At 41.9% G+C, this 14,175-nt stretch overlaps 1 protein-coding gene across 9 annotated transcripts in view; it reads right to left on the bottom strand.

Annotated features, from left to right (window-relative positions):
- The window catches only part of JMJD1C (jumonji domain containing 1C), a 167,090-nt gene that overhangs the window by 45,357 nt on the left and 107,558 nt on the right, over positions 1 to 14,175 (bottom strand). For all 9 annotated transcript variants that reach the window (XM_074593126.1, XM_074593132.1, XM_074593130.1 and 6 more), the window contains one exon: positions 13,002 to 13,115. In XM_074593126.1, the coding sequence (XP_074449227.1) occupies positions 13,002 to 13,115 (114 nt within the window). The remainder of the gene's footprint in view (positions 1 to 13,001; positions 13,116 to 14,175) is intronic.

The following is a 14,175-nucleotide window of genomic DNA, read 5'->3' as shown; positions in this document are numbered from 1 at the left end:
TCAGAGACTAAAGTGTCAAAAGCTTGAACCTTCAGTTTTCTTCTTGTTTTATAAGTATCTTGGAATCAGTTTCTATAAAATGAGCCCCCCACCCTTTTTTTGTGTTTGGTGGTGTTGGGTTTTTTTTTCCTTTTTGCACCAAATTATTTTGACAACTGCATGGAACTTCAGCTGCATGGAAACTCGGTTTGGAAATTGCAGTCTGAAAAACAAGGAATAAGATAAGTCAAGACCTGCCTACCAATTGACCCAACAGTCTTCAGAGCTCAGAATTCATACTAGTCCTCTAAGGCTATCTTTTAATAGATGATTTTCTCCCATGAGAGAAAATTCTCTCCTTATTTTCATTCTTTGATAACTAGCCTTCCTTTTTCTTCCTCTTTTTATCTTTCACTGCTTGTGTCACCTGACTTATCTGATTATATCACTGACCTGTAATCCCTTTCACTGATTGTAACTTTTTAACAAACCATCAATCTTAATATTGTCCTGTCTGACATCAGAGTAAGCAGGGGAAAAAAGCCACAAAACAAAACAGTGATATAAAATCTGGATAGGCAGAATACCAAAGATGTTAACATCATCATCATTTATTAACTGGCAGTATCCTTCTGCCACACTACAAGACCTTTTTCTACAGCAGGAAAAGATGAGAATCTAACTAAAACACAGAGAAACTGGCAGCAACTGACACCCCGAGGGTATCACCAGGCAAGCGCTGCCGAGGCCACAGGGACCACACCAAAACCCCACAAGGAAATCATCAAATTTAGCCAAGACTAAAATATACAGATCTTCTATTGCTTCACCCATCTTTCTAGACACGTATGCATGCATAACCCGCTGGTGAACAGTATATTCCTTATTCCTTTCTGACAAGTGAAAGGCCACCCCAGCTGCCAGGCCGCTGCAGCTGGCGGGCAGGAGGTCGGAGAGGCACTGAAGGCTCCGCACCAGCCAGCAGAGAAACGCTGTTCCCGAGGGAAGCGCTCCAGGGGAAACACATCCACTCGACGCACTAGGGCAACCTCCCTCCAGGCTTCTCACCAGGGGCACTGCTAGGCAGAAACACCAAGGCTACAGAAGGCTAGAAAGTTTTTTGGGGAGACGGTAACTTCCCAGTTTACCTTAAACGGCTTTGTCTGAGCAGAGAGAAGAGGCTTAGGCTTACCAGGCGACGCTAGCGCTTTCTATGTAAACCCAACCCACACTTGACCTATTTTGTGCCATTCTGAGCGCACGGTCACAATTTACCTCATTCAAACCTGGCAGCTGCTGGGCTACAGCTGAACCAGTTAAGTCAAGCTTGAAGGCACAACCCTGACCCCTAAACTAGAAACAAAGTCGAGCCGAGGTCAGCCCTGCTCGCACGTGCTGGGAGGCACAGGGAAAGGCCGGGGTGGGCAGCGATGCTCTCTCTGTGGGATAACCATCCCGGCTCAACAAGGGGCTCTGAATGCATTGTTCAGAAGAGAACAAACGTTTGTAGGTATTTTGGACCACAAACATTTAAGATTAGGGGTTACTGTCAGTGTCTAACAGCCACAATTATGTTTCTGCAAGTAGAAATTTGAAACTACAAGAAAAAACAAGATGAAGACTAAAAATGTAATAATTTTCCAACTGTCAGTAAACTTGACATCTCTCAGAAAAGCTATCAACAGTTTTTCTTTTGCTTCCCACTCTTCCCTATGCCAAATACTACTCCCCACACACTCCTACTTCGTGCCTCGTTTCACCTGTTCAATAATTAAAGCTTTGACATGGATTTTAAAATTCTAATTATCAGGTTGGAGAATTAGGGGAGCAGGGCTGCATACACTTCTCCAAGTCATGATTTCAGGCTTGAAGAAGCATCATTGCACCAATTAGTTCAGTTCTGGAAGAATAACTCACACCCCTAAGAATACCAGAGAAATTATATTAATTTTAATAGCTCTATGCTATGGAAAATATATTAAAGTTACGAACATAAACATATAGGAAAAAAATCTGACTCCCAGACTAGTATTTTCCCTGATTTTAATTCACAAACACAAAAATAAACAGAGATTTTGCCTTCCTATAAGACTACCAATGTCTCAGGTGAAATGGGCGTGCTGGAAAACTTGCTTTTTACAAGCCAGCTCGTTATTCCTGTATCTGTAGATGAGAATCTAGTACGGAAAGGCAGAAGGGAAACAAGAGCAGCATACAGAACAAGCATGCAGCAGGGAAGCAAGCAGCCACCAATGGATAAGCAAAACCAAACCGGGGCCAGGCAGATATTGTCACAAAACAACCTAAAAACTGCTCTAGGGACTTCTACAATAGTTTTGCATTTGAAAACAGAGATTAAAAAAAAATAGATGACCCTTATGCTCATGGGTTATGTCACCCTCTCTGAGCAGCTGGGACAAAGTGCTGTCACTGTAATTCCAATCTGGGTCCTGATCTGATTTACAGATTAGGAGGAAAACAGGAAAACTACTTGGTGTGACCGAGTGGGACAGAAAGCAAAATCTCCCAGAGCAACACATGTATCTTTTAGCATCTGATCTAAAGACTTCTCCAAACAAGTGGCAAACCTGGTGGGCTGTCAGCGTCCACTTAAGAGTGTCGCGGTGACCGTTTGTACTACTTATGTTCTTCTCCACATACAAACAAATCAAAGGTCAAGCGAATAGCACTGCTCCATGTCCCATCTTCTCCTTCATTTTGATGACACAGTTACACATGTCTTTTCTTTTCCCACTGAATCACACTTCCTTCCCCTTCCTCACTGCAGGCTCCCTACATTTATCACCACCATCTCAGCAATATGCAATTGTGTCTTAATTTTGCATTTTGTTTTATCTACTCCTAAGAGAAACAGGGAGGGAGTACTGGTCCTACCCCACTCAGACAGTAACTCCCAAGTCATGTGGCGATCTTGGAACATGCCTTTGAGTCGCTCACCGAGCAACTCAATGCCACTATGGGAAACGAAACCTCAAAGTGCAGACGTCTCCCTGAAGCAAGCAATTAGTAGTGCGAAGTTGATGGTAACAAGGAGAGCAGCTAAGTGAGTAGATCGGAGAAAAATCTTTTGTACATTCATATTAAAATTTAAACTGAGGCCCAGACACCCTGTGAATTGCGAGCAGCTTTCAGAAGGTATATAACAACTCCCCAAATCATATCAGCTGAAGGACAACCTGTATGGATGGAAGTGTCTTTAAGGAAAAAAGTACACTGTTTATCATTAGCTGTCTGGACTAGTGAGCTGTTAGAAAGGCAGTCTAATGCCCCCAGAAATCAAGCCAAGAGATCAGTTCTTGCTCAGTCTGACTGTTTTAGAGGGGAGATCTTCCTTGCACCAGGAGCAGCAGAAGTTACTTGTGGCAGCTTGAACTGGTGGAGTTGGAAAGCTGTACACTGCCACCACAGATAATGAAAGACTGGGTAGTTCATTTCTTATCTCATGGTAGTTACCTCCACCAAATCTTCTATCAGTTGCATTACTCAGTAACACGGTATAATTTGACAAGACTACTGATAACTAAGAGCTTACTGTATTAAAGAGCAAAGGTCTCTCAATTAAAATCTGCAGAAAAAAAAACAATAAAACACCATCCAATACGTGGCAGACTGACGACAGCTCCTGGAATCACCACCACCTCCTAGAAATGCGCATCACAGTATTTCACTCTTGTGAACGACTCTGTGCCCTGTAATTTGAACTACCGCCATTAAATTACCAGCAGTTCCAGAGTTACCTAGTCTCTTCTGCAGATGTCCTCAATCCTATTTAACAAATCTGAATTCTCCAGGAGCTCTAGGAACATACAGCTTTCCAGCTCCTTTCCCCCTATAACTCATGATATGGGCAGAATACAAATCCTTCCCAACAATAAAAATACCTTAGCCACTTTTTTTATTGTCAAGAGGAAAGAATACACCAGATATCTTCAAAATGTTCTTGAAAGTCAGCTTCAGTAAAGTTTGGTCCACTTAATTACTATTACATTAATGCTTTTTTCAAGTGGTTTTGCAGGGTTTGTTTGAAAATGTGTTTCTTGGAATAGTAAGCACTACGGAACAGTGTTGCCAACACACCGATAATACAAAAGTAGTTCAGAGTAAGACATTTCTCTCACGTTTTAAACAAGTACCACTGTATTTGCACAGAACTTTTCAAAGTTAATTCCTAATAGGAATTAAGGCAGCACTGCACAGAAGCAATGTATCTGGGTTGGGAAAACAATTAGCACATTTTCTTGCAAAAGTTCATTCAGAAGAACAAGCTTCTCCGGTCTCAGGAATACGGTGCAGAGACTCTCCAACCATCTGGCTGGACATACAACAATGAGCCCATCACTCTGCAAACATGGAAACACTGCCTCTGCTCCCAGAGAGTATCAGAAGCAATGCAGCCACCATCGTGTGCTTCCCCCCCCACCCCCGGCTAAGAGCTACATTCTGACCTGCTGGAGCCATTTTAGGAATTTTCCCTATAAATAACAGAGGTCTGACCAGCTGGGATGTATATCATATTTGGATTAACACTACAGCTCTCTGCAGCTCTGGAGAAAGCAGTAGCTGTGCCTTTTATAGCACAGATGAATAATGGGTCTTGCAAAGAGGAAAGATTAAATTGCTAATCAGAAAACAGGGACATTTCAGTTGTTGCTGCAATAAGCTCCTTGGGGTAAACTTAGGAAAGTCATTCAGTGTTTAAAATTGATACAATGCTCATCTATTTCACAATATTTTTCCGCCGATAAATCTACTAGCACACAGAACCAAAAAAATTCCTATTAAAAACATAATTCAAGACTGAATTACACCACTCGGGGTGGGAGGGGGGGAAGCCTGTCAAGCACCATGCTTGAGACACAAAATCTTACATATCCTGAAATCTGCTTTAACCTGATTTTATCTGCTATATACCGAAGTGGCGCAGAGCAGTGAAAAGATATCAAAAAGGAAGAAAACCTTCACAGTGGGTAAAAACCCAGCCTCTATGGTTGAAATATAATTCCTAAACTAAAATTCTAAACTAAACTTGTAAAATTCACTAGTAAAATCATAAAATACAGGCTAACTTGTGAGGTGCACAGAGATCACCGTGCTTCAAACCCACTTGCTCAGCAAAAGCATACTAAAACACTACTCCCAGTAACGCTGGCAGACACACACAAGAGGGGGATGCAGGGAAAAAACAGGAATAGTTAATTTTAATTCCATTCAAAAGACAGGAAATGTTTGCTAGATTGAAGGTGGGGGGGAATCAGTATTTACAAACAATGGTAGTAAAAAGAAACACTTTAGAACTATATTTCATTATGCAGCATACTGTTAAAAATAAATGAACTTTGCTCAGGAAACGTGCTGTACTCCAAGCCCTCTGCATCAAAACAAATACCGCACTTTTTGTTTTATTAGTAAAGTTATTTCAATGTCTAAGAAAATACTAAGGTTCATACTTGGTTTTAATAAAAAAAAAAGTCGAGTTTGCATGAAATTACTTGAGTTCCTCCCCAGATGTCTGGCCTGGAAAAGGAATTCCATATACACACCTGGAATTGCTATAGCTCTCAACCTCTACTAACTGCAGCTTGCTGAAGGCTGTGCAGCAGTTCTCATGAAGCACTAACCCTAAACTACAAATTAGTACTTCTATTAGGTGTGATTTCAAAAACACGTTTTGTAAGAAAAAGTTATAGAGTAACAGCCCTGAACAAAGCCATGTTGTATCAGAGGAAGGAATGAAACCATGAGCACTTCATTAAATGAGCTATTGTGTTTATCACAGGCTAACACTTAATTCTGGTAAGAACACATTTCAACGAAAGGCAGTTTCCCCCACCTGAAATGCAGGAAGGCCTACTCTTTTCCCTCCCTGGGTAAACACTCCCATGCAATGACTGTGGGATTTTATCCTCATTCACACTCTTGAGTTCCCCAAAGCAGTTAGGATTCCCAATTCCAACATACAGCAACTATTTGGGAACGCAAGAACATACTGGTACAGCACCATCTGATTATAAAGTGACACAGACTTCTCTAAGAGCCAACTTTGTGTCTGGATTATGAAAATAATGTTGGTCAAGAGCATCATCTAAGAAAAATACTTTCATTTTTTAATAAATCAACTGTGAAGACTGGAAATTTTAAGAACACAGAACCAAGGGTAAGAAGTGCTTCTCTTACTACTAAGCGGTATTTTCCATGGACTTTTACTGGTGGAAAAAGTAATCATTTGTGATTACACAGGAAGTTCCAAACACTGGATGCATTTGTAAATTTAGTAATCCCAAGACTGCTTTTGAGAAGTATTAAGATACTTCAGTGAAAGGATTTGATCTTCACCTTCAAAGAAGAAACAGGCTTTTTTGTTCCACCTGTTCTGTTCTGAATTCCTAACTTTTAAATCATTTATTTCAATGCCATCTCCTGCAGTAGGATTAACGAAGTCAAACCATTTAACCAGATGTGATTTTTGAAAAATTGTAGGAAGAGTAGAACAAGTTTCTCTACAACAGTGAAAGGAAACTTGTTCTCCTATGGATTTGAGACCTACCTCTGCTGTAGCAAACTCGGCTTACCCCAGGGACCTCATAACTCTTCCCCCTTCCTCCTCGTGTACCTTCCCATGGCCTTCAGCAGTTCCACCAGAACTCCCTCCTACTACCTGGAGAAGCCACGCTATTTGTGGCAGCACCTCCCTGCTGGCTGGTGGCCTCTCCTCCGTGCTTGTCAGATCTGGAAGAACTCCACTCCTGCATCAAACCTCACCAAGAAGCCCTGACTTCTTAAGAAATCAAGGTAAAACAAGAAAGTTACCATTTTATTGCACTTATTTTCAGTATAAAGACAGATGAAGCAGCTCTTTTTCGAGAGGAGGCACAAATACAGGCTTAGGAGAGACAGTGCACATCTCCCTCTGACTCCGCAAGTGGAGGGTGCCAATCCCTCCTCCCTCATTCCTGCCTCCTTGCAAGTGCTCCGATGAAACTCTTCTGTCCCACACGTGTAACAGGGAGCAAGGACTGGTATGAGTCATCTGACCCACTTCTAGCTGGATGCAGCCTTCTGCTTCCCCTCACGTTGGAACCGTACACTTAAACATAGATGTGTCAGTAATAAGCTGTTTAGACCATCGTTCTTTATGACGCTGCCAGAGAAGCCAGCTGGGCTGCTTATGGGTGGTCCAGACACCAGAGACGTGGGAAAGAATAGAGATCGCTCTTAAAGACGACGCTGAGAAGAGTTAAAGATGCAGAAAGTTGTGTGTGCCTCTGTTGCCCGCGGAGGAAACGAAAGCGGAGGCGAGCACATGATGGCCACCGCCGCCAGCTGGCCGGCACCCGGAGTTCCCAAGCTGCTTCTGTCAACCTCAAAGGGTGGGACCAACCCAAAAGCTCCTGCCCGCCTGGTCAGTGGAGGTACAAGTTTATGGGAAAAGCAATTTTCAGCTGCAGTAGCTATTTTTAAGCCTGAAGTTTAACGTAAGAGAAGTCTGAAAGATGAGTGCACTGTATGATTATGGGGTGCTTAAAATGCAGACAGAAAAATATTATTTTATCCCTGTTTCAAGATGTTTAAAGAATTTTTTATGTGTACTTGTCATTACTACACAAGCCACGTTACACGACTGGCTTGCTCGCATGAGCAAACAAGACACAAAACCCGAAAGCATCCAGGCCTGAAATACCCAAAGCCTGCCCTTAATAAACAAAAAAAGGAGAGTATCAGAGTTGCATAACGCCCTTTTCTCAAACCTTAGTTCATGGCATATAGAACTTGAATTTGTAACAGATCAAGTAAGATTAGCAGAGTATTAGATCAATCTAAGCAACCTCTTTCACAATTACCTAGAAATTTTTTTATTATTACTTCGACAACCTTGAAGGTGTGTCAGACATTTGACTTGTCAGCTCCCAGACGTGCAACACACATTTAGAAAAAGAGCAAAGTACACACGCCTATCACTGCGCACGTAACACCTCCCACGAGGGATTTCTCAGTGCCCTATCTTTACATCTGCAACCTTCAGCACAGAGGCAGACAAGCAGACCTTACCATTTTGAAACACTAAGGCACCGAGGCTTGTCTGTCTTCTTTTAAAAAAAAAAAAAAAAAGGGAAGAAAGAAAAAGTTGTTCTGAAGGAGAATAAGCAGTGTGGATCCAAGAAAGATGCCACGATAGAGAAGAACTGAATGTGTTCTTGATTCATTCTTAGCAAGATTTTTTTCTATGTTTTTAAACCCAATATGCAGGAGAACTTTTTGAAGACTGTGTGCACATCCTTCCACTTCCTTGAGTGGTGAAACACCCTCTTTGCAGGAAGTTTAATGATTGTGAAGGAACTTATTTTGACTTCTTTTGCCCTGGCTCAGCTGTGCACGATTGTTCCAGTGCTGTGCGCTCACAAATCCTTTGGAAATATTTTATCACACATGCACACAAAATGCGTGTGTGTGTGTGTGTGTGTATTTGGGAATATATAATGTATCATTCACTCTGCTCTGCCCGACCCAGACACACAGCTGAAACTCACTGACTGCTTGGGCAAAGTAGAGTCTTTCTGGGTCTTTCCATAAGAGTATTTTATTATGACAAAACACAGTATAAACCACTTTTTGTTAATCTTTATTTGCTTGTCCAAAGCCTAAAAGCAGTTGACTCCAGCTGCTTTGGCCAGTAACAGCAGAATCACGCACTTAGCCCAACAGTGCCCGTGACGGGTACTGCCAAACACCACCCAGACAAAAACACCACTCTGATGAGGTCACACATACCATATGCTGGGCTTTAATGCTTCACATCCCCATCTATAGTCCTTCAAATAAACTACAATGCTTAAACAAATTAAGGCATGATCAGCTTTGCTGCTGCTTAACTTACTACGTGTATCGTAAGAGACATGTAGCTGTCACAGAATAGTACAAGTAACTTATTATTACAGAAAATAATTTTGGTTTCTCATTATTTGATTTAGGTCACACTTGTAATTGTGCAGGCTTACTGCTGTTTTGCTTAAGATATTTTAACAACAAACATATTTGAAAGTGTGTTCATTTTCAATCTATAGCAAGGGCCACTATAAAACCTACCACATTTGTCAATTTTTACTTAATCACGAAAGATACATTATATACTGCGAGTGCAAAGTAGAAAAATATTAAGGACCTGACTTACACCTCACATTTCAAGACTACGTTTCCTACAGATGCTAGTTTGACACAGAAAATGCATGTTGTAAATTTTATGCCTATCACTTCCTGCAAAGGAACATAATTTTCATGTCATTGCCAAGCAAAGTACCACAGCAAATGTTTGTATCTGCTTTCTCCTCAAGATCCCCTTGTCACCACCATAAAAAGAACTCCATGACTAAATGGTCTGACCATCCCAGATTAATGAATGAGTCATTCTCAGTAGCACACAAGGTTCACGTAGACAATAATACCGTTTGTATCCTCTATGAAGCAACAGAGATAAAAGACACCGGAAACAAGTTGTAGGTTGGTGTTCAAGGCGCCACACACACATAATCCAAAGAATTTTTATGGAGAAGGGCAGGATTCAAAGCAGTACACACATAAGGGAAAAGAAAAAAAGAAAAAAAAAAAAAATCACATTTAGCTGTGAAGAACAGATTCACTGACAAGTGTAACACTTGCTATAGAAAACCTTGTGAAGACATGAAAAACTGAAAAAAGGCTAGTATAGCGCAGCTGCACAGCCTACTTTTAACAATGATATTCATCTAGCTCTTACGAAGGTTGTTGAATCTCTTAACAATTGAAACATGTTTATTTATGCAAAGAACAGACATGGCATGGGAATCCGTGGTTCACGATTCCCCAGTGAGTCCTGCCAAAGTCTCTTTACTCTTGTTCTGGAAGAACCACTTCTGGTAACGACCGTAATTTAGTTCTTTGCCTACTCAAACTTTGTTTTTCCTGCCAAGACTAAAAGGATGCCAAGTGTGCTGTTTTCTTTGCCTTAAGCAGTTGTCACCTTTAAACTGGACACCACCACCTTATTCATGAAGCCCTTTAGCCCAATAGTTATGTTAAACACCACTTCGTTTTTTGATCACAACTGATCTGAGCAGAATTCATACCAAATGCTCTGCGTCTGCTGCTGCATATTACGAGTATACGCAACGATGGGAAAAATTACTCAGTAGTTAAGAATTGTATCTGAAGCAAAATGGACTCTTCCCACACAGATTCAAAGTTTGTTAGTTTTGGCAGAAAGGTACTGGAATTTTAGGCACCAACGGCAAAATGCAATACAAAAACTGTTTAGATTGCCATGGTCTCTAAGGGCTTCATATTGAAAACGTACAGCCATGAGAGCTTAAACCAAAAACTAAACGCACTTAGAAAGACATGAAGTTAACTCATCTCTGCAAAGAATGTTTTCTCAGGTCTGTCTTCTGCTCAAAAGCAGGTTAACACTATTCCAGACCAAAAATGGGACCAAAACAGCCATTTTTTTTTTCCTTTTCAGAAAAGCAGATTTTCTCAGGAAATTTACCAAGGATATATCTAGGACCCGTTTTCATGGCAAAGAAAAGGAAGGCATTCCAAAAAAAGAGGTACAAGTAAAAATTACCTTGCCTTAAGTGGCTGAAGGCTAGGAATGTGATTTCCAGCATTAACAAAAAAACAAGCAAAACAAACAAATGGAGCCAATCCTCCCACTTCATCTATCTTTCAGGAGAAAGTAGTCTCATAATGATCAAGTTCATATTTCTATCTAACACACTGCTGGTAAATAATTCAGCATGTTTTAAAAAACAGTTTCTGTTCTCTTGAAGACATTATCATTCACTAAAGTTCTTATCTGTACAATTAACTCGTAAAACTTGGCAATGAGACACTGCTAGCCCTGCAAAGAGACATGCCTATGAAAGTAATTCCTAAAACTGCTTATAATCCTTCAAATAAAGAAATCTTTATTTGATGAAAGCTCAATGTTAGTTCATGTATCTTCATTCAAGATCTGAGCAATATCCAGTTAAGATGCAAATTCTGGAAGCTTTAGTACTTAGAAAGAATCTCCATCAGCAGCTTTCTTGTAATGTTAAAACAAGCAGACAATTTAGGTATCTCTTGTCACCAAACTAATGATTGATGCGGATCAGTAGCCTCCATCTCAGGCTTTAATAGGTAGCTGTTTGCTCCATGAGCAGGGGAAACAACCTGGCCTCTCACAGAGAATTGTCCTCTACATGTCAAAAATGTAGGCCAGGAGTTAGCAAGACCAAGCTTGTATCTGGAACTATTTTTCACAAGCTTTGTACCAGGTTTTGGTCAACATTCCTTAAAACTGAAGTTGTTAATGCTGTTAACGACAGTATTATCTACCAAGATATTACAAAGCCCGCTGTTCACGTGACACACTTTCCAAAAAATGATACTTTCCAGTTGTATGCAGCTTCCCAAATCAAGGTGCTTCTGTATCTAATACTCTATCAGTAAATACTCCTCGAAGTGAAGGACCTAAAACAGCATTGCTATGTTACCGCCAGCGAGGCCTGGCAATGGGATCATTTTACAAAAGGCAGTCCTTCTCATGTGTTCAATTTGTTTTGCTCAGCTCATCTCGTAAGAAATGATCCATTGCCAAAAGGAGACTGATTACTGTTGCTGGAATGAACGTTATCGGAGACGTGATCTTGATAGATCTCAGGCAAAGGACAGACACTAGCGCAAGTATTTGCTTTGTGAAATGAATCTGGAAGATTGCGGCTGTACTCTGAGGGTGAATTTACACTTCACGGCTCAGCTGATTTAAGAGGTCGCTGTTGCCAAAGGAGGATATCCCACTCCGCGTTGCGTCACCCTGACCCCCTCCCTAGAGGAAGCCACAGCACTCGCTGCACCCTGGGCTAATCCAGCTCAGCTCACTAACATCACTGACTTCCCCCCCTCCTCCCGGTTTTGAAAAATCAAGGTTGCAGTGATTTAGAAGACTGAAGGCACTAGCGTGGGGTCTGATAGTGGGAACTGTCCTTTGCGACAGAGCTGAGCTGTTCCAGCAGCTCGAGTCATAACATGTAACCTCACCCTGACGAGAAGCGTTGGACTCGTTTGGCTTCCCCCACCACAGGCATACAAAAGCACCAGCCCTTCCACAAACTGAACCTCCCTCTCCTTTCCCCAGGATTCTCTCTCGGTTGCTTCTCTTTTTCTAGCTCTATATTTGGTATTGGGAAAAAAAACATCTTGGTGAAGGAGGAGGGAAGAAGGGGTGTCAGGACAAAATTACATAGCATTTATTCAGGGCCATCTGTTATTCCAAGTCTCAAAGTACTATTTCTGTATCACTGCAGTGTACCATCCCAGCCGTAAGAAAGAATTTATGGCTATTCTAATTGCAATCAGTTCAGCACAAGTTGAAGTATCAAATGTTTTTCTATTTGTCACAGAAAAGATTTTTAGACACCCCCCCGGGGGGGGGGGGGCAGGGAAAGAATCTTGCTTCTCTTGTTCTTTCAATACACACACAGTAATACCTTAATGTGTTTCCAATTAATGAAGAAAGCATTAAAATCAAGGATACTGGAAATTTTAGCAGGCTTAGAAACAACAGCAGCAGAAAGTATTTTTTTCTTTTTAAAAAATTAACATTTTCTGCTATTCATTCTCAAAAAAACAGTAGGTCAGGTATCACTGTAGTGGTGCAAAGACCTAGAAATGAAAGCTCAGCTTCATAAAGATGGATACTATCTGTTATCTGTGCCACAATTAATGGTACTGATTAACCTTTAAAGGGGTCAGGTATTTTACTTAAAGGTCGTTCAATAATATTAGTTGCACAGTACTCCTTGACGTGCTCAGATTCACAGTATCCGACATAATCTTTCACAAAATGAGCAACAGTCTCTGACAATAATCAATAGGAAATTGCTCCTGTAACACAGAACTTGACTGTAAAATGCACGTAAAAATAATAAAACACATGGATTTTAACTCAGCTAAATGGACAGTACTTATACACTAACCAGATTTCTTACCTGATAGGGCTGAAAGGCACTATCTTCAGTTATAAAATCCAGCTGTTTGTCCACAAGGAATTCTACTGCAGTAATTGAATTGTATACACTTTTTCCAACCAAGGGCTTGAATGTCTGTTGGAAAAAAAGAAAGAGAAAAGAAAATTAACCAATTAAAAAAAGCTCAGCACATCAAACCCCCAGGACTGTATAAACATTGACGTAATTCTTCCATCAAAACAAGTTAAAACAGAATAACAAATTATACAAAAAAAGGAGGATTTTGTGTTTTGTCGCTTTTCCTTTGTGCCGTTGGTGGAAAACCAGCTAGAAAAGGGAACTACACCATACATTCTTCCTTTCCCTCACTGTGCTTGAGCAAGAGTGTTTACCACAGAAGCTCAAAGTACAGGAGCACGATTATATCTTAAACATACAGCTTAGCACGCAGATCCTCTCTTTCTGCCTGCAGGACTAGCTAGCGCAGTGGTAATTACACTAAGGACGCTGAAGTGGAAACCGACTGCAGACGTGAAAATGCTCCCTCCCTTCCTGTTCTGAAATCGTTCACCTTGCCTCGAGTCAACCATCTCATTTCCCTGCCCGTCTCTGCATCTGTTCTGACTGCTGCCTGCCGCCCCCGCAGCCGCTCCTCCCTGCAGCAACCGGCTGCTCCGGCGCAACGGCTTCGGAGATGACAGCGCCTGGTCCCGGGGATTTTGCAGCGGGGCCAGGAGGTTTCCTGCTTCCTCCCACGTGCTGGGGAAGCGGTGAGGGGCCATTAGCCATCAGCCGATGGCTGATGGCCCCTCGCCGCTTCCCCAGCACGCGGGAGGAAGCAGGAAACCTCCCGGCCCCTCTGCAAAAAGCCAGGCATGGAGAAAGGGAAGCAGGGAATAACGGGCTCCTTGATGCCTCCATACAGTCCTTGCCAGAGGCACCCTGCCTGGTCCAGCCGCAGCGAGATGCAGTAGGCAAGTGGGGAGGGAGCCATGACTTCAGCTGGTCCCCTTCCCTGCTGGCTGGGTTTCCTGGAACAGAAGCGCAAGGAGAGCGTGACTGAGCGGGGATGTACCGAGAAGGGATGAGTCAGGTGAAAAGGAAATCCCAGCGGATGGAGGGGAGAGAAAATGCCGGAGTCTGAAGACAGACAGGAACAGCAAGAGGAAGGCACGGGTGAACAAAAGAAAAGACC

Source organism: Larus michahellis, chromosome 6 (genome assembly GCF_964199755.1).
Source record: "Larus michahellis chromosome 6, bLarMic1.1, whole genome shotgun sequence".
Lineage (NCBI taxonomy): Eukaryota > Metazoa > Chordata > Aves > Charadriiformes > Laridae > Larus > Larus michahellis.
This window is presented reverse-complemented; position numbering and strand designations above follow the sequence as displayed.